Below are 27,935 nucleotides of genomic sequence, written 5' to 3'. Positions count from 1 at the left end.
TGAGGGACTAAACACACATATATAGATATAATACTCTACGATCAGAGCTGCGACAGTCTTCAAGCAGAAGAAGAAGAAAGACGGAGGATAGAGATAGTCAGATCAAGCGCGGTAGAGGAGTACAATGCTAGGCGAGGTTAGCATGCTTGCAGCACGGAGAGACTTTACAGGAAGCCCAAGACACAGAGAATCACATGTAAAGGCTAGAGCGACAGTACACTAATCTACAGGCTAAAGCTATACATCGGACACTAAAGCTAATTACAGGAGCTACACAAACTGTATATATGTATATATATATATATAGATATAGAAATAGATATATAGGAGATATCAAACAAGCTGGATAGGCAAGGCATCGCATGCACGTGCAAAGGAAGCAGCAGCAGCAGCAAGAGAAGAAAATGTCTGGCTTTCCAAGAGCGTCGCTGTCATAAATCTGATGTTGTCTGTGTCACAGTGTGAACGCCAAATCGTTATCTGGGAACAGAAATAGGATTCATAAATCTAAAACATATGTTAAACTTGAGGTTAATCTCTGTTGGGATGTAATTCACACCAGGCAGCGGCGAAGTGCACCTCACCTCAATAATTACATTTGAAAAATTAAAAAATAAATACATTTCGTTAAATTAAAAAAGAAATTGCCTATACCCCCTTTTTTATTTATTAATTTCTTATTTTTTCTCTCTCTTGCCCCATTACAAACACTAATTTCTCTAAAAAATTCAAATAATTTTCTGCGGCCGGGCGGCGTGTCCAAGTGTTTCAGGCGGGAAGAAATTCTTTGTAACACAAGTCAATATGTCACAGGAGTCACAGGATCTGTTTACTGATCGGCTGCGGGTCCTCTCTGGCCGCACTTCACCACTAAAAGTTAAACTTTTCCCAACTTTTTGTTTGGCCGCAGCTCGCTGAGCTCGGGAGCAGCCGCCTCAGCTGTTGGCCCCGACACACCAAGCCGACGGTCGGCCGCCGGACAGTTTGGGGCCGTCAGCTGTAGTCTTTGCGGTGTGTTCGAGTGCAACTTTTTGGCCAAGACAAAGGCGACTTGACGCAACAGGCAGCTTTCGTCACCGCTAGTTCTTTGATGTCGGCTTGGTGTGTCCCCAGCTTTCCATAGACATTGCATGGCAGCCTGCCGCAGGCCGTACTCTGCCGCTGCTCTGGTGTGAATTCGGTGTAAGACAGTAAAACTTTTATAATATCTATAAACTCCAACAAAAATGTTAATTTCCAACAGACCCTTGATTCGTGTCACATTCAGACCAAAGAGCTTGAGTTACATTATTTTTTTTTTAAACATCAACTTATGAACAACCATTGGACATTGCACGTTATTAGATCATGTGTATACTCTAAAGTGCACGACCTCCCCTTCTGAGGAAAACTAGACAATACTGGCAAATGTATACTAAGGCAACACAGTTACAAACACACTAAGGTACACATTGGCACATACCGTCAAGTATTTCACTTGTGCACAAAAAACACACAGGGCTTCTGAGTCAAAAATGGCTTTGCATATTCATTTAAAACCCAAACACCAGTGGAGTCTCTCTCTCTGAGCGAGACTGGGGAGTGTTTCGAGGTGAAATCTGTCGGTTTCTTTAAAGCCAGTCCCTGAAAACATCTTTGAAATAGCTAGAAGAGTCACAAACCAAGTCAAGTATCATACACACACACACACACACACACACAGGAAAAAAGCCTTTTGGACAAACAGGATGAAAATACAGGTAATCTATATTGGAGATAAAGAAAATATGAATAACTTTACCTCACAAATAGTCTCTGGTTATATGTCTTATATACACGTATGTATACACAAAGATATGTACTTAGGACATCTTGAAATACTATTTACAATCTATGATCAAAAGTGATTGTACACTGAGCGACCGTGTTGTGCTTCTCTAACTTGTTCTAATGAAAATGCTACAGAACCTCTGGTTCACGTTCCGTCAACTACCCTGACTACAGTACGCATGTTTTTAGTTAATGCTAACTCGTAGCAAACTTGATTATCGTTAACTATTGTACACGTGAATTCGCCGTTTCTTTAGATTTGTTTTGCATCTATATATATATATATATATATATATATATATATATATATATATATATATATATATATATATATATATATATATATATATATATATACTTGAATATTGCTTGTGAATGAATAAAGAAGAAATCTCAGTTGCAATGCTAAGGGACGCTCCTCCTCCCCCGATGATTTAGTGCAAGTGATGTCAGGTATGCAGTAGCTGCAAGCCTGGTGAAGTTCCTTTAATATTCAGACTTAAACACCATTATTGCCCCGTTCCCAGTTTTCTTTAAGATCCTCGATCTTTCTTTAAGTGCTCATCCGAAAACAAATAGCTTCTCTCGTTGTGGTCCTGTAGAGGAGAGGTTTCTTTAAAGTTATAATCCTTAAAATTTCATTGTGATAACAGCAAGTACATGATGCTGTGTTTTGATGCCAACACTTGTTGCTGCGTGACACGTTACAAATAAAGTTGAGCTGGTCTTTTTTTCAGCACTCCAATGATGTTTTTGTCTCACCCTGTTGCATTCTGTCTACAAAAATGCCGTTAGCCAGTTCCCGGTGCTATTTAACGACATAACTACGCCAACCAGCGCTTGAGCAACACTTCATCGGCGACAATGTAGCTGGCCACGCTGGCCATTTTGCTGCTTTTGTCGCTCGTAGTGTGAACATAGCTTAACAAAGCCAACAGGAGCAATGATGGGCTGCGAGGAGATTTTGGAGTAGTAGCCATAAGTGCAGTTTGAACTTTAAGGTTGGAGGTTTACCAAAAAAAAACTAGAGGGAATGTAATGTGTACAACACAGAGAGGTCTAGTGTATTGGGATGCTGTTTGTACATATTACACTGTGTCCTATCTGATCAATTTGATTGCATTATTTTATTGAATTTCGAGTGGTGAAGGTGAACTCCGCCACTAATAATTAAACCTAATATAAAGACAGGCAATTAAAACTGCAATTGCTTTGAATGGCTAAACAAATGTTGGTCATTAATTGTTGCAGAAATGGGGGTTTGAGATAAACTTAAGGATTATAACTTTACGTTACTTCTTAAAATGTTGATATACTCTCATTTTAGATTACCATTACAACATGTAAAGCACAGCTAAATATACAGCCTGGTTGGAAATATGTGTGCATGTAACTGCTGACATCAAACAAAATGGGTTTAACAAGCCTTTACCACCTTAAATACACTAGAAAGAAGTCTGTGTGTGTAAAAACAGTTAGAAGTAATAAGCTAAATTAGCATCATAAGCTGCGGACCAAACTGTCAGAGGCCGATGGGATGCACGATGCTTCATAAATGCTTTAAATTGACTCTGCTCATGTGTAATTTTGATGGAAATGCCTTCTTTTGTACATGTTCCCTACTGACGTCCGGCTCTGGTTGGGATATTTATTTAACGCGCTGGTGCTGCTATACATCACCAGTAAAGAGAATACCGTCTTGGAGTACTATGTGCAGATGTAAAGGCAGTTGATTAAGCTGAGGTAAGGTGAAGTGCTTTTTTTGTTTTGTTTTAAACCAGAAGTTTAAAAATGTAAAGTTACTATAGAACACAACCACGTTTGGCACTTAACAACATACTCGGCAAATGAGAAATGATTAAAAAATAAAACTCTTCCTCGTCGACTTATTGCACAAGCATTTCATATCACAAAAAGTACATATAAAGTTACGTCACTCACTGGGATCGACTACACTATAGGAAAGGCAGACAGAAGCACTTTTACATAGCTTTGGACCAAGTTAGTCCACGGCAAAGCTACAATACATAATATATATAGATATAGATCTTTTTTCTCAAATATACTCTTAAATATGTGACTTTGGAGGAAAGAGAGAGAAAAGAAAAAAAGTTTACCAGTACATTCACGACAAACAATTCATCCGTCAAGGGGGAAACGCACGGGAGGATTTGGTGAGATGAGTCTTATAGATCCTGGCCGAGTCGTTCAATCTCTTCAATAAGAAAGTCGATGTCCTCGAAGGCCGCGGCGGGATTTGAGATCACCATGCGGAAAAAGTTGACCTTGTCTCCTTGTGGTTGGTAGCTGACCATGGTCGTCCCGTACTCCATCATCCTGGCCTTTATCACTGGAGCCACCTGAATACACCGGAATACAGAGGAGAAGATCTTATACGGTATAAACTCTGGAGACAATTTCATCATTCCCTTGGTTTGGTTCATTTGGGAATGAGTATGTCTAACTACCTACTACTAAGCAAGCACAAAACAGACAAGATCGCTAATGAAATGAGTTAGTAGGGTCAAGTTTTTAAGTGAAAAAAAGTTTTGAGAGCAGAATTTGAGAACTGATCTCGGGATTGGTCGCTAAGGGCGCTTTTACAAGCCAACATTTAGTCTGTTTTAATCTAACTCCGGTGCAGTTCGTTTGGGCAGCTGTGAACGCAGTGGTCATACTATGGTGCGGATCAAAACAACCGGTCCTAGACTACTTGCGAGACGTGGTTTCAGACCATTTCCAAGTGAACTCTAGTGCGGTTCGATTGTAGTAAGAACATAATCCGACCCAATTGCAGGAAATGAACCAAAATGCAGGCTGCCTGTGCGGGAATTTGTTGAGATGGACACAAACAACGGGTTAACAAGAGTGGGAGAGGACTGACTTGTTTGCTTGACATCTGGGTCGAAGAGAACATACAGAATATATTAAATAAAATCCACAAAAATAGTGACGTTTATAAAGTCATCTGAGATAAACTGGAGGAGAAGGGATTCGTACACACAGTAAGTCCGTAATTCCCTGCATACAAGTGGCAGCTCTTGAGACGAGCCTTACTACTTGTTGCAGTATTGTGACCCTTAATCAATTTAAGGATATGCATATCAGATTCAGTTTGCTGCTTAAGGTTTTAAGTTAACTGTGACTTATTTACAGTGCCCTCCAGGTCCGACATAATCTAGCCATCCTTAAATTCCCTTGGTGTCGTGTACCTTTTTGTCAGTAGTGATTGTGGTGCCCTTTTCACATTATACATCAATAAAAATGTTGAAACTACATAACTAAAGGATCTGAGTATTTCTTCTACCACAACAGTACAAAAAGACTGCGGTGCTGTGGCCAGTACATTACAGTAGTTCTCATTACATAATCAGTCATTCCCTCTAAATCTCTTGCACATGTCCCGCTGCAGTTTCTGTAAAATAATCAATCAGCTCCTGCAGATTTCCATCAAATCAGTCTTTTGACAATTTTCCAGTTATCATTTAGAAGTCATTAAGGCAAATGGAAACTGAGGAAAGCTCCTTCAGGCGTATCCACGGCGCTTTTTTCAATCAAACTTGGAAAACAAAAGGAAATCTCTCTGTTTGATGTGCTATGACAAACGATTTATGGTGGATGGTTTTACAGGGAGAGAGAGAGAGAGCTCTTTGTATGGCCGGCACGTACACCATCTGTTTGTCCTAATTGACAATTAGTAGCCCTGCTGCTGTGGGACCCCCTGAATGGACGCCACTTTAGCTAACTGAATACCCCCTCTAAGTCAGGCCTGTGATATCCTCCCTCTGTGAGTAACCCTGTCACAGTTTACTAAGTATGTGCATGGCAAAGTATTCCTTTAATCCTGAGTATAAGTGGACGTCAGTGTCGTCCCTAATGAGGAGGACATGTGATGGTCAAGCCGGATAGGATTGAAAGGCTTGTAGGGCAAGCGAAAGGTGCGGTGAAATGTGTTTTTGGTAGATATTATAGTCAGGCTTCTTATCTCCGCTCACCCACCTTGTGTAAGTGTTTCTTCCTCTCCTCTTTGTCCTCCATGTAGCGGATCCCAGGAGGGAGGTACCAGAAGCAGACGTTGGTGTGCTGAGGCTGAGGGGACACACAGTTGACAAGACATGAAAGGAATAAACTCACACAAAGCAAGACATGCAAATTTAGGACTGAGGAATAATTCAATATTACAGATTTTCATTGTATCATGATGATGTGATTGGTTTTTAAAATGTCTGTTATGAAAATTAAAGCCACTATGTGTAGAGTTTGTAGAGTGTCTTTGGCGCCGCCAGTGGTAGCTTTATAATGTCTTGTCTCATTTTTCTGTAAAAAAAAAGATAAGATATCGGAATACTTTGAGAGATGTTATAATCACATACAACCGACAAGGAGCACATTGTAATTAAAAGCTCTTTAGCTGTATGTTTAAAGCTGCTCTAATCACTATTTTTATATTAACGATGGATCAAATGACTATGTATAATTTCGAAAGAATAGCTCATGCTAATTAACCCACAGATAATTATTACCTGACTCTGCAAGTTCAAGTCAAGTTTCTTTTTGCTCTGCAGTTCCCCTCGTTATTAAAGAGCGTTTTTGCATCTCATTGTTTTGGTTCTACGGGCCGTAACGTTACTGTTTTGATTCAGTCTCACAGGAAGCTGTCTTCAACAAAAATGTTTGGATGAACCCGCCGTACACTACCTGCCCAGACTGGCAGACAGACAAAGTTAGCAACAAGTAAATGCAGTCAAACATTTAGCAGCTAAAAGGCCAGAAACTCCTTCAGGAGTTGGTGAACACCAAAACAGAGTAGGGTTGAAAAAGATTTTGTTTTTTGTTATATTAGTTGAAAATCCGACAGCAATCAATCAAATCAAATGCCCTGACAAAAAAGAAAAAGTCAGTCTGAGAAGCAGAAACAGTCTTTTATTCACAGCAACAATACATAGCAACGGTTTGTTATTCGTAGCAACGGTCTGTTATACGTAGCAACGGTCTGTTATACGTAGTAACGGTCTGTTATACATATCAACGGTCTGTTATACATATCAACGGTCTGTTATACGTATTAACGGTCTGTTATACATAGTAACAGTCTGTTATACGTAGTAACGGTCTGTTATACGTAGCAACGGTTTGTTATACGCAGCAACGGTTTGTTATTCGTAGCAACGATCTGTTATACGTAGCAACGGTTCGTTATTCGTAGCAACGGTCTGTTATACGTAGCAACGGTCTGTTATACGTAGTAACGGTCTGTTATGCATAGTAACGAGCTGTTATACATATCAACGGTCTGTTATACGTAGTAACGGTCTGTTATACATAGTAACGGTCTGTTATACATAGTAACGGTCTGTTACACATATCAACGGTCTGTTGCACGTAGTAACAGTCTGTTACACATAACAACGGTCTCTTATGCATAGCAACGGTCTGTTATACATAGCAACGGTCTGTTATTCATAGCAACGTCTGTTATACAGTACATAGCAACATCTGTTATACATAGCAACGGTCTGTTATACATAGCAACGGTCTGTTATACATAGCAACGGTCTGTTACACATAGCAACGGTATGTTGTACAGAGCACTATATAAAGAAATATAAAGAAATAACAGACCGTATAACACCGTGATTGACCAATGAGAATCGAGAATTCAACAAAGCCGTGTATAAGAATAATTTAGGAGATGCTATCAGACGAACCTTCCACACATCACATAGTGGCTTCAACATTGTAATGAAAAACGATCAATATGTGTTGTTATAATTGTAAATAAGTGTTTTTATAAACATCATACATACATAAACCTACAACTATACACATATAAATGGATATACAGTACACATATACACCTATTTACCAGTCATGCTTGCCTGAAATCCTACAGATAGCACAACATAAAAGGCACTGAAAGCAACTGTCCATTTCTCCAAGCTGGAACTTTTCTTTTTGAAAATGGCTTTCAGCTCAAAAAGGAAATCCATTAGTTGTTCCCAGCATCAGACAGGTAGCTGCGTCCTCCTCAGATACTCTCTATATGTCTGAAAGCTAGCACAGCTCTATATTTTGGCATGTGAAGCCCTGCTGGAGCAGCCTGTCTGCCTAAAGCATTCATTACCAACAGCTGACTAGCCATGCACACCAGCCTCGTTTATACAGCCCGGCTGGTTCGGCCGCAGTATATTCAACATCAGATTGATGTAATGGCTCATTGGGAGGTACAGACAAGTGAACACCTGGGCCGCTGCCCAGAGGACTTGGCTTTCTCCCACCATCCTCTCGTCATGATGCTCTGAGCCGTTTTGTGGCTCAGCAGGAAAACAATAAGCCTTGAAACATTAAAGAGCTTTCACTATAAATGACTCTGAGTGTCCAAGCACTCCTCTTATAAAAGAGTTTTTAGCTTAATAACCTCATCAGACTCGCATATGTTTGGGCTGTTGTAGAGGATATTTCAGACACTGTGATATTCATATGCATATGAGCAATTACAGGCTGCTGTGCTATTCATTAGACATAATAGCAGCACATTATACTGGCAGCTAGAGGTAAAAATGGCATTCATCCAACACAAAGAAAGGGCACATTGCGCGTCAATCAAGTCACCCATAATGACACTGAACACACGGCGGTGAAAGAAGCAACATGGACTAATGTTGGCTACTTTTCTCTGATTATGTGGATGGATAATCCTTGAGGAGAGTGAAAGATAAACGTGGACGTACCTTCCCGTCAAAGACCATCTCGTATCCTTCTCTGTCCTTGATCTTGTTGTAGAGGTACTCCGACAGCTCCAAACATTTGTCAATCTGAGCCTCAAACCCAATGGTGCCCTGTCAAAGAAAAGATTTGAATCTGCTGGTTTTGAAACATTTGTTTAGACCAGGGATGGCCAAACTTCTTTGATTGAGCATTGAGCATAAGAACTATCTATCTATTAAATAAGCTTAAATATCCAAAACTTGACGATAAGATAAGATAAGATAAGATAAGACATTCCTTTATTAGTCCCACAGGATTCAGGGTTTGACACCAAGGAAATTAGGTAATTCTTTTTACCCTACGACAAAATACTATTCAGTCAAATTAAGTTTTCCATATTCTTTCCTGTGAATTGCTTTGGTTAAAAAATGAAAAAAGTTAGGTTTCAAATGTATATATTTGAAATGAAATCCCAGAAACCACTGGTATATTTGTTATATAATGTTGAGGTGGACATCACACACTGACCACCAAAGGTACAACATAAGGAAGTCTACTTATCATCACAAAAATCTGTCTGCATTTCAAAGAACTGCATGCAAATATGAGCAAGAGAGCAAATTACCTTGGCTCTCCACATGAGCCACAGCTTGAAGATGTCCACGTGGCGTCCGCACTGCATCGCTTTGTCCCCGGTATCGTAGGAAAGGTCGTAGTGTTTGTCCTGCTGGAACAGGTAGCAGGCATGCATCTGGTTGCAGTTCTGCATCAGACCCTGAAAAATCACATCCACAATGTTTACAATTACAAGAAAACCAAAACAAATACTCACATGTACTGTATGTATGTGAAGATGTAGCCTACTGTACCTCCTCTCTGACCAGCAGGGCCGAACACTGCAGAGGGACGGACATCATCTTGTGTGGGTTCCATGTTACTGAATTGGCCCTGCAGTTAACAGAAACAACCACCAGCATCGTTACTTTAAATGCTCGTTAAGTTCCTGTCAGTTTGTGTTCACTCCCTAAAAAATATCACTTGCCTGTCAACTCCGTCCAGCTTCCACCTGTGTCTCCGGGACATGAGGAGACTTCCTCCCCACGCACCCTGACAGGACAGACAATAATCACACATCAATACAACTTCACGGTTAAGCTTTTACTTAAAAGGGACACTCCACTGATTTTACATGCAAAATCAATTCACTACACTACTGAGAAGTAACGCAAAAATTTACAAGGTACAGAGGGTCTAACAATACATAATATCAATTTGCATTGTGGGAAATGTAGGATCAGGGTTTTCAGAGATTTGCTTTTCTTTCTTTTTAGAGTGGATTAAACTTTATTGTCCCTGCACAGAGCACAGGTACTGAGACAACGAAATGCAGTTTAGCATCAAACCAGGGCTGTGATCAACTCACATACTAACATACTGCATACTATTAATATTTGGCAGATTGAACGATTATGAAAATAATTGTTCCTCCCTGTTGAGTTTCAGCTTTGCCTGATGGTCTAATTCTTCACGCTAAACATTGGTACCACTGTCAGCTTTCCAAAAGGTGTAAATGTCAGAAGCTTGTGTGGATGTTTTTACAAGCATCTCTGGATTTCCCGGCCTCGTAATGTTTACTACTGAGAGTTAAAAAGGCCTCCAAACACACTTATTTCATCCATAAAAGCACATATTCCAACAAACGCAGCGGGAGCCACAACACTACAAAGCAGGATGTGTTTTTCTCCCATCTCAGCCAGTTGAGGAATGATAGATAAGGCCATTTATGTCTCTTAATAGAGGTGTCCCCCTGTCAGGACTAAATCACCTTCATTAATAGATAGAGTTCCTTCAGTGAGAGGGCCCATGATGGCAAAGTCAGGGGAGGAGAAGATGATTTACAGCCTCTGTTCCACTTTTTCTAATCCCCAGTGTTAGATAGGAAATGGCTGGCTCCTATCTGGGTCAACCGCGAGCAGTTAGAGGCGAGACAGACGTAATAGATTTGTCAAAGTCACTGGCGAGCTCACTATTTCTCTGTATTCCTTCACTAAAGATGTTGTGCATCACAGACATTTTAGGTTATAACAGAAATGAGGCAACAGGAGATGTAGATTCCACAGAAAAGATCAATTTGTTTTACTCACATCCACGTGCATCCAGACGTTGTACTTTTTGCAGATGTCAGAAATGGCGATGAGAGGGTCAAAGGCTCCGTACACGGTTGTTCCAGCCGTCGCACTCACAAAGAAAGGAACAAAACCCTGCAGAGGCACGAACAGGAAATGATTGGATATAAAAGCAGCTGATGCTGTTATAACAATGTTTTATCATCACAGCGGTTTCAGTCGACTGAAGACCAGAAAACGAACTGTGTGAAGTAATATCTGCAGTATTTATAGCTGTGTTATTAATGTGTATCACAGTACCTTCTGTTTCGCCTCCAGTATTCTCCTCTCAAGGTCAGCTGGGATCATTTTACCACTGCAGAAGAAAAACAAGCATCAGTCACTTCTCGAGTTGTTTGTGAATTCATCAATGGTGGAGGAAGTATTCAGATCATTTACATACTGTATGTGAAAATACCAATAAAACAATGTAAAAATACTCATGCTTTTAAATACTTAAGTATTATCTGCAAAATGTGCTTTATACTGATGCATCAATGTGTAAACATCTCTATAAAAATTGTTTATCCCTGTTGTGTTAAAATATCTTAATTAGTAAGGACATATACTTTTTGAAGCCAGCCTGCAACCTCATCACACAGCACTTTATATCTATTTATTTAACCTTGATTCAGTCCTCTCCATCGAGTACCTGGTGCTCCTTTTACTGTAGCTTCTATTGTGTTTTGTGTTTTTATATAAATGTATTTGAATGTGTCCTGTCCGATTGTGATATGTTGTGTTTTAATGTACTCTTTTTAATAGCAGATTTAGCACATGCAAACCAAAGACAAATATCTGCCTTTTGCACGCACAAAAGCTAGTTTTAACTACTTTATATACAGTTACAATAGGTAGTTTAGTCCAGTGGCTCCCAAGCTAGGGGTCTGGCCCTTCCAAAGGGTCACAAGATTAATCTGAGGGGTCATGAGATGATTAATGGGAGAGGAAAAAAAAGCTCTGCTACAGAAATGTTTTGAAATGAGAGGCCGACTTTACCATTCATCTGCTTTGATGCAGATCACACTCTCTGTCCCGATGCCGAGAGCTGCTGCTCCTTTTTTGATTGAGAAATGGCTCTGAAAGATAGACAGAGAAATAAATGAAGAGACTGTGTTTAACTATCTGTACACCAGGTTACAGGAGGGGAACAATCTGGAAATATATAATAAAAATTGTCAAACAGCTTCGTCCTTTAAAGATGAAGGAGGTGACAGACACACCAGTCACCTTGTGTCCTCCTGTGTAATGTCAGCTTTATATCAGAGCGACACAAAGTCACTTTTAAAAACACACATCACAGCCACAGCTAAAATGTGCAAAACTATTTGAGGTTATTCCTGCACCTGAGAGGAAGATCTTTGACTTTTGATTCAAGAAAACAGTTCACATAGCGATCAATGCTCATTATTTGATCCAATAAGACACATATTGATAATGTTTAACAGCTGAATTGAAGCATAAATGCCTACATGTTCAGATGTGAAGGCCACCAGTCGGGGAACGGATGACATTCCTTTCTCCTTCACTTCAGGGAACATCTTGAAGCGAGCCAGCAGCATGGCGTACATATTAGAAATAGCACCACCTAGAGGACAGACAGGGCTCAGTGATTTACAGAGGTACTGTAGAGTCTCATGGGAATGATGCAGCGCTTCAGAACAGAGTTTAAAAATGTCCGTGCATGTTTGAAATAATCAAACAACAAAGATCTTTTGTTTGCAGCGTATCGAGAGCGTATCGAGGGATGACACTGCATCCAGCTGTCCACAATGTCAGGGCCAATCACAGTCTAATTCTCCAATGATTGCTCCTCATCATCACGTGTCAAACAGAAATGCATGAGAGGAATTAAAGATTGGAGGGTAGGGAGGTGGGGGCTTGAGTTGGAAAAATGATTTTATGCTAATTGGCTTTGAAACGACTTCCATTTATATCATCAAAATGCAAATCGACACACACACACACACACACACACACACACACACACACGCGCGCGCGCGCACGCACGCACGCAGGCAGGCAGGCAGGCAGGCAGGTCCATTCTCAGTGAAGCAGAGGGGTGGCAGGATTGGCGTCGCCGTACATACCAGGAGAGAAAATGCCATCTCCTCGCCCATCCGCCCAGCCAACGATCTCCCTCATCTTCTTCAGAGTGACGTATTCCAGCAGCACAAAGACAGGAGCCACCTCATAGGTGAACCTGCGTTACACAAGAAGACATCACATGGTGCTGGATGGTTACACAAAATGTGCCATGACTCATCCCCGAAAAATAGCCAGTAAATGGACGTTTTTTTTCACTGCAGTTTGGCTGCTTCAGGACATATTTAGAAGTGAAATTGAGGAGGTGGATAAAACATTAAATCATTCAAATTATTGGAGGATAAAACACAATATTTTGTGTAATAACATGTAGAATAATTGTTGATTGTACAGGCTTCACCATGAGGAGGCATAAATATGTTAATTTGCATTGATGCTTTTGAACAAAATGTACTAGCATCCATTTCTTTTTCCACGTCACAGGCCACATTTCATAAGTAGGGCTGCAACTGACGATTATTTTCATAGTCGATTAATCTGTAGATTATTTACTTGATTAATAGATTAGTTGTTTGGTATATAAAATGGTGAAAAATGTTGATCAGTGTTTCCCAAAGTCCAAGATGACATCCTCAAATGTCTTGTTTTGTCCACAACTCAAAGATAATCAGTTTACTCTCATGGAGGAGTAAAGAAACCAGAAAATAATCACATTTAAGAAGCTGCAATCAGAGAATTTTTACTTTTTTTCTTAAAAAATTACTTAAACCGATTAATCGATTATCAATATTGATGTAATTAATTTAATAGTTGATAATTAATCGATTAATCGTTGCAGCTCTACACCCAAATGTGCTCTCTGTTGTCTCACATTTTCATCATCCTTGCTGCACTAAAAAGTACATTTCCAGTATTGCCTCCTGATGTATTTTTATACTAATACTAAGTGTATTAGCTGCAGTCATTTTAAACCCCCACCGTGTGTCAACAGCAGGCTTATTTTGCAGTGTTGCCAAGGCTGGCTCTTGCAGAGTTTATCACCCCAAAAACACACATCAAAATTAGCTCCAGATTAGACTGAATTTAATTTCAGGGCTAATTTTCTCCCCTTGAATCCCCATGGAGATCGGAGGTGAGGGGGAGGGATAAAAGGCAGAGGTGGGAGGGCTGCAGGGTGGTGGTGGTGGGTGGGTGTGGGCTGGGTGGGAGGGTGTCTGCCTTTCATTTCACCCTTTTCATTTGCCATGATTGAGTGGAAAAAAAAGAAGCTGCTATCAGCACCTGCAGACGGCATACGGATGGACCGGAAATGGAATTCATTGTCATTATCATTATCAGCATTTTAAATCACGACGAAGGGGCCACATACTTACATATTGGTGTTGGCGGTGGATGTTAGCCAGTCGGCTGCCAGGCCGACCATGTCTAATCCTGTAGAGAGCTGATTGAAGTACCTGGGATGGGCTGGAGGAACAGGAGGAGAGAGAGAGGAAGGGTGTGAGACGGCTGCAATATTTTATCTGGAAAATTGAAATATGCTTCTTTCTGTGTGTTCATGCTGAGTTTGTGCAGAAAGGAACATCTTCTAAATGCTTTAATTGCAGGTTAGAAATAATGAATGCATTTGGTGTTGCATAGGAATTTAGTGGAGGGTATAAACACCCAAACTGCCACCTTTGTTTCATAATACAGGCGACAGCACACACAAAGCAGCTCTGAAAACGAGTTAATTAAATATGGATGTTTTTTTAAAAACAAGAAAAATTAGTTTTTTTATCTAAAAGTCTGATTCATGCTGAATATCTAAAATAGACACTTGAATTATCCTTTATTTTACATTATAAGCATGCAATGTAACACTCTACTTTAACCCTGCAGCAGTATATAAACGTTTACTGTAATAAATACTATACTGTAGTTTGAAGAAGATACGTTTGTTAATTAATTTGTCAACAACATCTGTATAACTCCTCCTATAGGAACCCATAAGTGGATGCTGATGTATAGACAGATAATGAATAACTATATAGTAAAAGACAGTTAATAATATAAAATAAGTCTTCATAGGAGCAGTTACAATTGTTGACAAATACTGCACATAATAAAAAAAAACTTTAAATGTCCTTATTTCTGTTAAATGCAATTTATTAAATGTGCATAAGGGACTTAAAGTAAAAATCTATAAATATATGTCTTTATTTGTTTTTTGGGGTTTGAAATCTGTGAATAAATGTATATAAATGTTCTCCTGTGTGTGTCAGAGAGGGGAGAATAATAGACTTGGCCTATGAAGCCTGGTTATTAGCCTATTATCTCCTACTTGGTGAACCAAATTTACTGCGTCACTGCATTTATCGGTCTGGTGGCCACGAAAAAGAGGAGGAGGAAGAGGAGGAGGAGGAGGAGGAAGAGGAGGAGGAGGACAGCTTCCAGGTTGCTTTTTTAAATAGACATCATTTGTTTTTTATATATATATTTAAAACAGATTGTTGTCTGTTATTTTCTTTGTTTTACTCTTTTATTCTGTATTATCCTTTAATAAAAATGGGATAGGATTCACCTCTTTGCCAATTAGTGATAGATTTTATCATCTGTTATATATTCTAGTTTTTCAGTGTTATATAATATAGGATTCTGTGCTATATATAGTCCATTTCTCTTTATATGTTTTGTATGAGATAGGAGATATTAAATGCATATTATGATTTAGACATATTTAACACAAAGACATGCAGCAGGCCAGATTTTAGGCCTACATTAATGTAAAAGCTGCAGCTTTAAAGTGAGGAATATTTCCTAACATGCCTATATGAAACTGCTTTTAGCACATTTTAAGAGTCAGAAATAAAGCAGGCTATTTATAAAGCATGCATCCACCATGCAGACTCAGTCCTAACCTTATAGGACTGTGCTATGTATAGTTATTTTCTCTTTATATGCTTTGTATGATAGGAGATATTAAATGCATATTATGATTTAGACATATTTAACACAAAGACATGCAGCAGGCCTGACTTTAGGCCTACATTCATGTAAAAGCTGCAGCTATAAGGTGAGGAATATTTCCTAACATGCAAAACTGAAGCTGTTTTTAGCACATTTAAAGAGTCATAAATAAAGCAGGTTATTTATAAAGCATGCATCCACCGTGCAGACTCAGTCCTGACCTGTTTTGATGGCGTATTTGAGAGTAGCACGACAGCTGATCAAGATCTCATCCAGGTTGGCCGGCTCGCCCTGCAGCTCCCAGTTGTTCATCTGCAGCAGCTCGTTTGGATAATGAAAATCAATCACTTTCGTTTCTCGGTCGAAAGACTCCACGATGTAAGCCATTAAAATATCCACGACCTCCTGCAGGAAGGTCAGTGTTTTGGCGTCGCCATCCATGGCAGGTAACAGGTCTGGAAATAAAAAGGGGAGACATTTTGTGAGTTATATTGAGCCTGTTTTCATGCAACATTAAGATGCATATGTGTAGGCCTTTTTGCTGTGAAATGATCCTGCAGGCCTACATTTTTACAGGTAAAATTTAAGGAAGTTTCTGCAAAATCAACACCTCAAAACAAGAGATTCTGCTGAAGGTGACCTCTCCAAAAAAACTGCAAAAACGTTCACTATAACTCACTGAATACTGTAGTTATGAAAAATATATGTATATATACACATGCTGATTTATTTCATCCAGTTACGCACATTTTTTCCTTTGATTTTTTTTATGTGTATTGTATTGACGATGGGCGTATCATCTCTTTGATGATCAATAAAAATGATATTTAAATTGACAAAAAATCGATTTGCAAAATGTCATTTCACATATTTCCTGATGTTTTTCATTAATTAAAAAAAAAGAATACCTACACTATAAGACATAACTTGTCTATGGTGTTTTTCCCCCCAACTGATTAAATGACATTTAAATTGACAAAAAATCGATTTGCAAAATGTCAACTAATATATTTCCTGATGTTTTTCATTAATTAAAAAAAAAAGAAAAAAAGACTACACTATAAGAAATAACTTGCTTATGTTGTTTTTTTTCTCTACTGAATGAAAACGTCTCTATTAAATGAGGATAATCCAAAGCGAGGCCAAGCTGCGACTCAATGAGACAGATCAGGAGTCCGACAGTGTTTTAATCTGCATGCTTTCTTTCTGTACCTGTTGAATAGAGGTCGGAGAAGGCTACAGGAGCAGCTTTGGTGCAGTTGCAGGATTTGTTGCAGCCGCAGGTGCCTGCAGCCTCCGTCTCCGGCGGCTGCTTGACAGCCGGATCGGCTGGTTTCTCCAGCTCACCGACGTTCAGCAGCGCTTTTGACATCACAAAAACACACATTTTAATATCTTTATTGTCGACAAGGTTGTAAATATAATGGTGGAAATAACAGCGTCCCCCACCCAGCCACTATTCTCCCTCCACTGTGAAGCAACATACCACATAATTTCGATCCAATTCCTCCTGATAATTTCTGGGCCGCTGCTTGACACCAAGCTCTGGCTGCAGGTGAGAGAAAATCATAAAAAGATGCTTCAGGTTTCACAGTCCAACTTTAAAATAATAAAAAAAAAAAAAAAATTTCATGCAAGTTGCAATATAAGAGCCATTTCGACAAAATGCATCCTGCAAGTTGCAATATAAGAGCCATTTCGACAAAAACCGTCATGCAAATTGCAATATAAGAGCCATTTAGACAAAATGCATCCTGCAAGTTGCAATATAAGAGCCATTTCGGCAAAAAGCATCCTGCAAGTTGCAATAAAAGAGCCATTTTAGACAAAATGCATGCTGCAAGTTGCAATATAAGAGCCATTTTAGAAAAAAAAGCATCATGCAAGTTGCATTATAAGAGCCATTTCGATAAAAAGCGTCATGCAAGTTGCAATATAAGAGCCATTTCGACAAAATGCATCCTGCAAGTTGCAATAAAAGAGCCATTTCGACAAAAAAATGCATCCTGCAGAGTGAAAGAAGAAAATGCGTAAAAAGCAAAATGTGTAGATTATGGATACAGCAGGCCTGTTTGTGCACCAAAACGCTGCGCACTGGTTTGAGACAATGCACTGGGATTAGAGAGCAGCTCCATCAGAGGTGTTTTTGAAGACACTCACGCGTACTTGGGCTCTGATTCCCGGTGTTGGCTCCTGCATTATCTCCTCCGAGAGACCAGAAACCCTGGGATGCCATCGTTCGAGCTTAGTTAGGAGCTGCTGCTGCTGCTGCTGGAGAGCCGGAGACCGACAGAGCCCATCCACAAGCTGCCTGGAGCTGATGATGATGTGCTGAATGTGACCAGACCTCTCCGACAGACGCGCATCCGATAGACGCGTAATGCTGCAGGAAAAAGCCTAGAAATAAAAACGCGTAAAAGAAAGAAAAAGGTGCAGAAAATGCATGCACGGTGTCCACAGGTGCACGAAGCGTAAAGCAGCGTCCTTCCAGAGAAATCCGCACACACTTGACTTCACCTGCGCGCAAAGCTTTCCATGGAAATTAATATTTCAGGTGCAAAAATCTGCAGCTTTGCATGAAAATTTGTAATAAAAAATAGAATAAAAATGTGCTGCAGCCAAAAGAGGTGATGCAAAGTGTTGCCACAGTGAGCAGCTAGAAGCTCCAGCCGCTGCAGCAGCACGTACTAACCTAATGCCTAATTGCATCCAACCTAAATTTCACGTCACTAAAGAAATCCCATCTTCAAGTCATGACGAGCTGCGTGGCGTCGTGCCGTGCGTCGTGACTCCTCCATACATCCGTAACATTTTGCATCATGCGAGCTGAACTCAACCTCCATGCAGAGACAGTAGTGAATGCAAACTAATTCATCTGCACGCCAAGTGAAGAAGACCTATTTCTTTGAGACACCAGCTGCTCTAATTGCGCGCATGGGTCGCTCCACTCCTCTGTCAGTGTTGGGGCTCGTTACTCCAAAAGTATTTATTACTCGTTACTTGTTTCACAGTGAATAATTCCCAAAGATCTATTTTTTTTATTGCACATATAAATATGATTACTTTCTTCCCCAAAAATATCAAGATATCTTACACTGTAAACAATTGCTGTTAATTTACAGCAGGATTCCAACAGTATTAACCTGTTATTGATAAAAACAGTGCAGTTTTTTAACTGAACTATAATGCACTCTTAAAAAACAGCACTTTACTGCTGATCAACTGTCTAAAGTATCATCAGTAACAGTTTCATGCAGTATTTCTTGAATTCTGGGACCTGATCTGCTCATGTGAGGCTTGTACATTGTACATGATTGTAAAATCAGTGAATTAGCTCACATGTTGTTCTGGTTTGCATTCTGTACTCAGCTATAGACAGACATTTTTGGGAAAAGTGTCAACAAGTCTATTATAGCCTTTTTCCTAACAAGTGCCTTTAATTGTATTTAGTGTGACTATTGTCTGTAACCTGCTAAGTCTATTTATCTAGGCAAAAAATAATGTTTATTAAAATGTATGTAAAAAATAAATAATGCATTAAAACAAATCAGTAAGATAATGTAAAAGAAATGTGAAAAACAGCTATATCTTTAAACAGTAAATTAAATGTAAAATACTGTGAAATTAATTAAAAAAAAACCCAGTTCAAACTGTATTTTTCATTAACAGTACAAAGCTGTAAATTTCAGTGACAGTATAATAATGTTACTTTTACAGTAACATAAAGGCAACCCTGCTGCCAGTTCTTTACTGTTATTTTACTGGGAAATTCTTAACAGTGAATTTTTTTTCTTACCCTAAAATATAGTAAAAAAAATGAATGGACCCTGGTTTACAGGTTTTAGATAGACTAGAGTAATTAATATCAGTTACAATAATATAATCCACTGCTGTTTTCTTATCGTTTAAACATGAATGAGAGCAAACAGAGCCTGCAGGCATCTGAGCCACATCTGTTATGATTTATGAATGCAAACGCCAACAACCATTTAATGCCACAAAAGACCCATTAAAATAAACTGAGCCCTTTGGCAAAGCCATGATAATACTGTAATATCTGTGTATGGAGTCTCCAAAGAGGCCATACACTGATTTTTTTTTATTGATTTTATTTTTTTCTCTTATTTTTGAAGTATTTTTTATTACATTTTATTTGTAAAAACTGTAAAAATTGAATTTCTTCTTGATTTTTTTGGCTGTATGTAGTTTTCTTATGTCAGTGTGTGTAGTCAGCATGTCATTGGGGGATTCACTAACACTCCCTGTAGTGTAATATTTGTGTATGGAGCCTCCAAAGAGGCCATGAACTGATTTTTTTTTTATTGATTTTATTTTTTTCTCTTATTTTTGAAGTATTTTTTATTAAATTTTATTTGTAAAAACTGAATTTCTCCTTGATTTTTTTCAGCTGTATGTGGTGTTTCATGTCAGTGTGTGCAGTCAGCATGTCGTTGGGGGATTCACTAACACTCCCTGTGGGGTTTTTCCCTTTTAAAATGTCACATTAAAGGTCAGTGGTTGAATCTCAAAGAAATACTCAAGCCAATATGGACTACATGAAGAGGTATTTACAGGAGCTGGTTTGATATCAACATGACACAGCTGCTTCTGTTTACACCTTCTGATATCATGGACCGTTTTTTAACCACCAAAGATCTGCAAGAATGAAGGAAACGGGTACAAGATAATAAAAAAAAGCTTGAGTTCAGGAGGATAAGGATGAGGGGCAGCTATACTAAATGTAAGATGAATTGAACATCACAAGGAATTTGATATATTTTACGTTTTAAATGAACAAAACAGAGATTACAGCAGAGGACAGAATGTACATTTCTTACAACAGTGAAGCAGCTTCTTTTTATTTTTCGCAAGATACATCCTTCAAAAATGGATTGAAATGCAAAGTGTAAGAACATGACTTTTGTATTTACATGATGTATAGATATATTTTATAGAATTCTATTTGGTGTTTAAATGGATATGGACAACCTCAAACACAATATTTGACCAACCAAAATGAGCAAATGTACTGTAGCACTGTCTAGTTTACAAATTACATAAATAATTTACAGTTTTATGGTTATAACATTATATTATTTACATTTACTTTCATCCTGTCTATGCTGCATTCAGATTAATAAGACTGGTGGTGACTTATAATCAATGCAGTCAGTGATTTTCATGTTGTTAAGAAGCTGTGATGAATGAAATGCTCATATATCTTACAGCATGATGTATGATGATACATTTCCACATTCGTTTTTTTGATAGATTAGGAGCTAAATGGTTGAAAAAGTCCAGTCGTGTGTTCAGTACTGTTTGATGAGCCTTCGTCTCTGGGAGGTCTTCCTCAGTAGGTGTCTGAAGTCGTGGGGGTTGTCGTCATCAGTCCGACTCTCTGTTGAGAGCATTCTGGGAACTGAGCGCCTGTCAACACAACACAGGAGACAACAACGATAGAGCACAACGTAGAAAAGATGAAAAGGAAAAACAGAACAAGGAGATGGTTTGAAAGATTTAAACCAGAAACAGAATGAGAAAAAAAGATGAAAAGATTGCGTATTGTTTATCATCTCCAGTAATCATTTATCATGTGCGTGGGCTGTCTGAGGTGGAGGCCAGGCAGGACTGGAAACAGATGAAATTGGATGTATGGATTTATCATTGTGACCGACTAGAATGTAAAATGCAAGTGTGTCATTTTTGGGAAAAACAAAGAAACACTGATCCTGATGGGTGCAAGTAACTCACGATGGCCATAACTGCTAAACAGCTAAAATTCCTCCGCTCTAACTAGCTTTGTTTGAGGGCGTGCAAAACTAGCCACTAGGCAGGTTATATGCAAAATGTATTACTTGGTGACATCACCACGTTACGGAAGAAAAGGCGGGACTTCAAGCAAGGCGTTTCAGGCAGTTCAGGAGCAGTGTTTCTATGGGGGAGAGTAACTCTCTTTGGGGTGGACTTTGTAACTCTGTAGACCTTTTACATGCACAAAAAACTATATAACACTAAAGAAAAGGGAAAAAGCACAAAAGCATAATAGATCCCCTTTAAAACTCTACACACAATATTCTTTTAAAAAGGTAAATTCATTTTCTATAATGTTTACTGGATTATCATGGGGATCTCTCAGTTTGTGCTATCTTCTACATGCATTGAAATGCTTCCTCCAGGTCTGAGAAGTGAAGAAAATGCTGAAGTGTCTTAAACTTGCATTCTTTCTAATAGCCAGCAGGGGGCGACTCCTCTGGTTGCTAAAAGAAGTCTGATTGTATAGAAGTCTATGAGAAAATGAGCCTACTTCTCACTTGATTTATTACCTCAGTAAACATTGTAAACATGAGTTTATGGTCTCAATCGCTAGTTTCAAGTCTTCTTCAATACAGCATGATGTTCATTTAGTATATTATGGTTCCATTTAGAGTCAGATAGACCATAAAGCAGGGGATGCTTTAGGGCGGGTTACCTTGTGATTGACAGGTTGCTACCACGGCGTTGTCCGGTCTGGGAGTTACTTACAACTTTAATCCTTTCACAGTGTGTTTTCAGTTCATGAACGTTAATTATAACCTTTTTGGTCGCTTAAAAATGTCTTATTCAGTGTCCGGTTGTGCTTAGCTCCACCCTCTTGAGTCACTTCTGGTTGCAAAAAAACAAGATGGCAACGGGTAAAAATGCCAAATTCCAGGCTTCAAAACGTCGGTACACAAACCTATGGGTGACGTCACGGTGACTACGTCCACTTCTTATATACTGTACATGTTTTAACACAGTATTTGCAGGTTTAGCATTAGTGTGTGCATGTAAACGGTTTATTATATCATTTAGTCTGTGTACACAGAGTTTAAATCGGTGGACAGCTGGAGAAACATGGAGGCCATTCACAACCTTGACCATGAGGTGTGGTTTATAAAGGTCAAGCTAGTAAGAGGACGTTAAGTCAGTATTAAAACAACAATAAAATGTGCGTTGTTAAAAATGGAAACCATGATAATGCCATGGTTATGATCACCAAAATGGCAGGAATTAGTGATTGCACAGTTGTTGCGTTCATGCTCAGCTTTACAAAAATACAGCTCTGAATTGTTGCTCTTTTCTGGACCACTGACTGAGTTATGAAAACAGTTTCTCTGACCCTTTACAGAAATCAATGTTGTTGTTTTTTTTTGTTTTTTTAATTCAAGCACGTAGAGGAGAAGGACATACCTGTTGTCACCGAGAGGACTGGAAGTCGCTGGTTCAGTGACGGCCCTCTCTCTGGTCGGTCTACTGGCAGCAGCTGATGTCTGCTCTGTAGACTCCCTCCTCTTCGTGGACCCTCTTCTCTCTGTAGACTCCCTCCTCTTCGTGGACCCTCTTCTCTCTACAGACTGCGTCCTCTTCGTGGACCCTCTTCTCTCTACAGACTGTCTCCTCTTTGTGGACCCTCTCCTCTCTACAGACTGCCTCCTCTTCGTGGATCCTCTCCTCTCTTCAGACTGCCTCCTCTCAGGCATGCTGCTGGGGGACATGTCCTCTGTGGAGATGCAGGGCTCAGACCTGCTGGTGGACAGTTCCCGGTAGTAGTTGTCATCCACATCCAGCAGCTTCCCTGGACTGCAGCATTAACAGAAGGGATGGATGGATGGATGTTAGGGGGACAGACTTAGATGTCAATCAGACATTCAGGCCGCATTGTTTATATAGTTTGGTGACTCATACCAAATACCAATCTGAAGCTTTTTGCTGCTATTATAAACACAACACATTGCTTTCCTGGTACGGAAGAATTTTCCACAGGAATGGCATCATAAGAAACATTTTATGAGCTGTTATTGTGTCACATCTTTAGATAAAGGGTACAAACACACATGTAATAGATCATTGCTTTAATATTGGCAATAAAATTGAGATATCTTTAGTTCGCTATCACTGTTTGTGATTAACTCTACCTCCCTATTTCTCCTTTTGCACGTCTTTACTCCCATTTATTATCATCACCTCTCTACTCTTCCCTCCTCTTACCGCCCACGCTCTCCCGTCTCCCGTCCTCCTCTGCTGTCAGCTTCAGCCAGAGATGCTATCGTTCCTGCTGACCTTCTAATCCTTAATGATGCATGTAAACCGCTCCTGTACATCGCTGGCTTTATTTATCTGCTAACAAATTATTACCCTTGATGTATAGCGTTGTATCGCACTGTATATGTGTGCGTATGTGTCTCTTTAGACTGCTGTGATAAAGCACCCTGGCCCTTTCCTGTTCAGCACAGCCCTATCGGTCTATCTTCACCCCCTCACTCTGGGCGGTACGCTCACCTTGTGGCCTACACGACACATGCATATGCATGAACGCACACATCCACACGCTTTCTAGTCGCCTTTTTTTTTTTTTTTAGCAATGTACATCAAACATCTTATATATTCAGTGAATGTAAGATGAAAGATGAGGCTAATTAATTTCACAGAGGATGTGTGTAATCCTGCAGATCATTAAGTTCAGACTCAGACGCCGTCCTTATGTTGGTGCCGGGCTTCAGTCATTACTCCTGACCCGGTGTGCTGAGCAGGCAGGCAGCAGGCCAACCTCTTAAAAAACAGGTTGTTAAAATTAGGTTGAAATGAGAACTTGCACACTTACTCCTCTTTCCTGGGCTTGCGTTTATCATCCTGGACAGACCGCTGGGTGGAGAGAAACAGAGTACAGATAACTACACGTCAGTCAAACACTCCTAATCTCTGCGTTCAGGTAAAGCTAAAGAAAGTGCTTTTAGAACAGTGGTTCCCAACCTTTTGGCTTGTAACCCCCGGATACGAAGCACAAGGCTGTTGTTGTTTATAAGTTGTGACCAGTTAGCCAAAGAGTAACTGTAGCCATGCTTGCAGCAGACTGAAATATCTCTACAACTATTGAATGGATTGCCATGTAATTCTGTACTGACATTCATGATCCCCAGAGGATGAATCCTACTGACTTTAGCGATCCTCTGACTTTTCCTCTGGTGCCACCGTGAGGTTGATATTTGTAGTTCTGACTGAAATATCTCTACAGCTATTGGACGAATAGTCGTGAAGTTTGGTTGAGACATTACGAGCCATGTTTCCATAATTATAATATATACATAATATATATTTTTTTAGTTTCACCTCTCTGCTTTTTCATGCGACCCCTTGAAGGTTTGTGACCCCATGTTGGGAACCACTGTTTTAAATGTTTCCTTACAGTTTTTTATTTTTCAATCAATGAAAGCATTTCTAAAATATTAAATATAATTTCCTCAAATATTTTCAGTGAATTTCTCTCCAGTACATGTGATCAAATTTGTAAGCGAGTGATCAAGTTATCATCTGGTCAATCATATTTTTAATCTATAATGCTTCTTTTATTAAATAAGTTTCTTACTCTTTAATGTCTAGTCTTCACTATTAATTGATTAAATTATTGATTAGATGCATTATATAGTATATAACTGGGTCAAATAAACAGAACTGACAGCATTGTAAACAAACCTTAAGAGATATTTTTTGCAGAGCTATTGTTCGCTGAAATCATGAAACATTACAGATAATTACATGAGGAGAACACAGAATAAAAAACATAAAAAAACAAACTGCTGAAGAAAATTGTTATTTGTCAGAAACTCTGGAACATACTGTACTTTTGCAGACAACTTTGTAATAGGCTGATATTTCTTGCCTTGGGAACATACAGTATGTAGTTAAGAGTACTACAGACAGGAAAAAAAATTGCAGATCAATAGTTCATTGTGGAAGCCGATAGCGTTGGGGAAGTAGTTACAGTGTCACATGGCAGCTGACAGCAAAGCTTTGTTGTGGTAAATATCTGAAATCGTTCTCCATCTCTTTGTGACTCACATGAATCAGGTTGTAATAGGTGGAGTCCTCTGGTGTGTTCAGGGTCTTCGGCTGTTGCGTCCTGCGGGGGGTCCTCGACTGTCGCTTATCAGCTGAAAAGTAAAAGTTAAAAACATCAGACGGTGGTATTACGTTGATTGTATTAAGCAGTTGAAAATGAACGGACACTGAAAGGAAAACTGAACCTCAAATACACTTTTACACATCTGCAATATTCAGTTCATTGTAGCTTTTCTGTTTTAATTTAGTTTTTGCATAGCATTTTCTCATTTCCTACATTTCCCAAAATGCCTTCCAACAACTTTTAAGAGGTGTAAAAGTGTCTTTCTATATTGAGAGTTTAGAGAGTTAAGATTGGCCTGCATATGCATTGCATTACGTTTTTTCGATCTTTTCAGCGGTAGACCAGCAACTCCTGTGTTCTGCAAGGTAAAATGACTGTTTTTGTGAATGGAATCTGGAAGCTGTGAAGACCGCGATATAACGGCTTCAGTTACCCGTCGGAAAGAGCTGTCTGATGGCGAGGTAAAGCGGTGATAATATTCTAAATATAGTGTACACTTAAATAGACATTTTTTTTTTTTAGGTGGTTAAATTAGGTTTTTCTGCTGTTCCCATCCACGGCCGCCGTCAGACAGCCCGTTCCGACAGTAACTGAAGTCGTTCTCTTCAAAAGTCACCAGACTCCATTCACAAAAACAGTCATTTTACCTCGCAGATTGCGGGAGTATTCATACAACCCCACTTCAAAAATTCACACTAACCCTTTCAGCTATTTCCAAACTTACCACAGCTAATGTTGACGGAACCAGTGCTAGCGTCCACATTATTTATAACCTTATTGATTAGCTTCGATTAGCCTCCTTTGGTAACCTACGTCACTGCTTTTCGCAACGGCTGAGTGGACGTTTCCATTTGAAAAAAAAAAACAGAATGCAGATGGACCCGTCATTTAACAACATGATATGAAGTTATCTGGTGTATTATTCACTGTGATGGGTTTTAGAGGATGTTGGGTAAAAGGTCATTGTGTGGCTGACCATCGTGATCTAACCTCTCCAGAGCCGCTGGGATCATTATACAGTACATGGTCGATTGAAGAGAGATTATTGAGTGTGATGTGGCACCTAACCTCTGACTCTGTTGTGCTTATTTAACTGCCCTCCATACATACTGCAGTTTAACCCTAAGGCCTTTGGCCAGTTTGAATTTTCCAACAGAGATTACGTGAAACAGCCTTTGACACAAACAAACAAACAAACAGTGTCCTATAACCTCCGTGTTTGACTCCCCGCATTGTATTGAACGTAAAGAGAGTGAGATGTGTTTGTGCCCAGCTGTGCTTTTCATGCATAACTTTGTCCACACTGTAGCGGATGTGTTGCAATCGATCATGCTCGTCATGACTGTTACTCTTTGGACATGTGATTGTAATTGCAATTATTAACATATTACAACGACCTTTGCTTGTTGCTCATTATAAAATCTCTGTTCATGCATACAGCAATCCATCATGTGCAGAAGCTCTCAGGTGAAGGAGGTGAAAAGTTTGTAATATTATTGAACAACTTCTTCTAAAGGTCACCGTGTATTTGCTCAAACAACTTAAGCCACTTTCTCACATCCTCTTATTAATTCCTGCCATAATTGTTGGAAACGCTTCGCTCACAAAACGCGATTAACATTTGACGACCTTTTCCCATGAAGAACAATGTAAACCGGCGTCCCTCTGCTTTCATTGTGTGTGTCACAAATGATTCTAATGAGGTTTTATTGTGTCAATGAAATTTACAGCTTAGGACTGTCGATGGAGAAATGACCTAGTGGGGCTGAAAGAAGCATAATTTAATAGGGAGTTGCAGCAGCCGTTGGAAATAACACAGATAATTTATTCTGCTTTACCTCAGGCATCGTGCTGCGTTAAAGAAAAGCCTGTAAAGGGCAAACATGCCCAGATTAAAGGACCACTGTACTGTACTGGAAACTCTTTGTGGAGTAATGTGTGCATAATGTTTCACTTGTACGTCTATGTTTGCCATCAAAATAAAACCAGACAGAAGCAGATCTGCTGCAGGTGCATGTAAGTGAATTCCACTTAAAGAAAGTTTGACATTTTATGAAACACGCTCATTCGCTTTCTTGCCAAGAGCTAGATGAAAAGATTGATATCACTCTCGTGTCTGCATGGTTAATTTGAAGCTAGAGCCAGCAGCCGGTTAGCTTAGCTTAGCATAAAGACTGGAAATAGGGGGAAACAGCTATCCTGGCTCTGCCCAAACAAAATCTGCCTACCAGCGCCTCTAAAGCTCCCTCATTAACATGCTAACTACTCCTTTAACACTGTTTACAGAACACTGATATTGGACAACTCTGCAAAATCCATAATTGTGTTCCATGCAAACATTA

At 39.4% G+C, this 27,935-nt stretch overlaps 2 protein-coding genes across 3 annotated transcripts in view; both read right to left on the bottom strand.

Annotated features, from left to right (window-relative positions):
- Positions 1-1,286: 1,286 nt before the first annotated feature.
- On the bottom strand, positions 1,287-18,573 carry gad2 (glutamate decarboxylase 2). Its single transcript, XM_074621717.1, has 16 exons — positions 17,835-18,573; positions 17,161-17,223; positions 16,887-17,036; positions 15,896-16,129; positions 14,102-14,192; positions 12,773-12,885; positions 12,155-12,270; positions 11,682-11,761; positions 10,944-10,998; positions 10,662-10,778; positions 9,560-9,624; positions 9,387-9,465; positions 9,143-9,292; positions 8,541-8,648; positions 5,809-5,898; positions 1,287-4,169 (listed from the first exon to the last, which is right to left on the bottom strand). The coding sequence occupies exons 1-16, from the start codon at positions 17,908-17,910 to the stop codon at positions 3,996-3,998; spliced, it is 1,761 nt and encodes a 586-aa protein (XP_074477818.1). The 5' UTR covers positions 17,911-18,573; the 3' UTR covers positions 1,287-3,995.
- A 1,519-nt stretch (positions 18,574-20,092) lies between these two features.
- The window catches only part of myo3a (myosin IIIA), a 56,129-nt gene continuing 48,286 nt past the window's right edge, over positions 20,093-27,935 (bottom strand). For both annotated transcript variants that reach the window (XM_074622007.1, XM_074622008.1), the window contains exons 34-37: positions 25,530-25,621; positions 24,295-24,335; positions 22,884-23,273; positions 20,093-21,101 (exon numbers count right to left, since the gene is read on the bottom strand). In XM_074622007.1, the coding sequence (XP_074478108.1) occupies positions 20,984-21,101; positions 22,884-23,273; positions 24,295-24,335; positions 25,530-25,621 (641 nt within the window). In that variant the 3' untranslated portion in view covers positions 20,093-20,983. The remainder of the gene's footprint in view (positions 21,102-22,883; positions 23,274-24,294; positions 24,336-25,529; positions 25,622-27,935) is intronic.

This window comes from Sebastes fasciatus, chromosome 21 (assembly GCF_043250625.1).
Source record: "Sebastes fasciatus isolate fSebFas1 chromosome 21, fSebFas1.pri, whole genome shotgun sequence".
NCBI classification, from domain to species: domain Eukaryota; kingdom Metazoa; phylum Chordata; class Actinopteri; order Perciformes; family Sebastidae; genus Sebastes; species Sebastes fasciatus.
The sequence above is the reverse complement of the archived record's forward strand: the minus strand, read 5'-3'. Positions and strand labels throughout refer to the sequence as shown.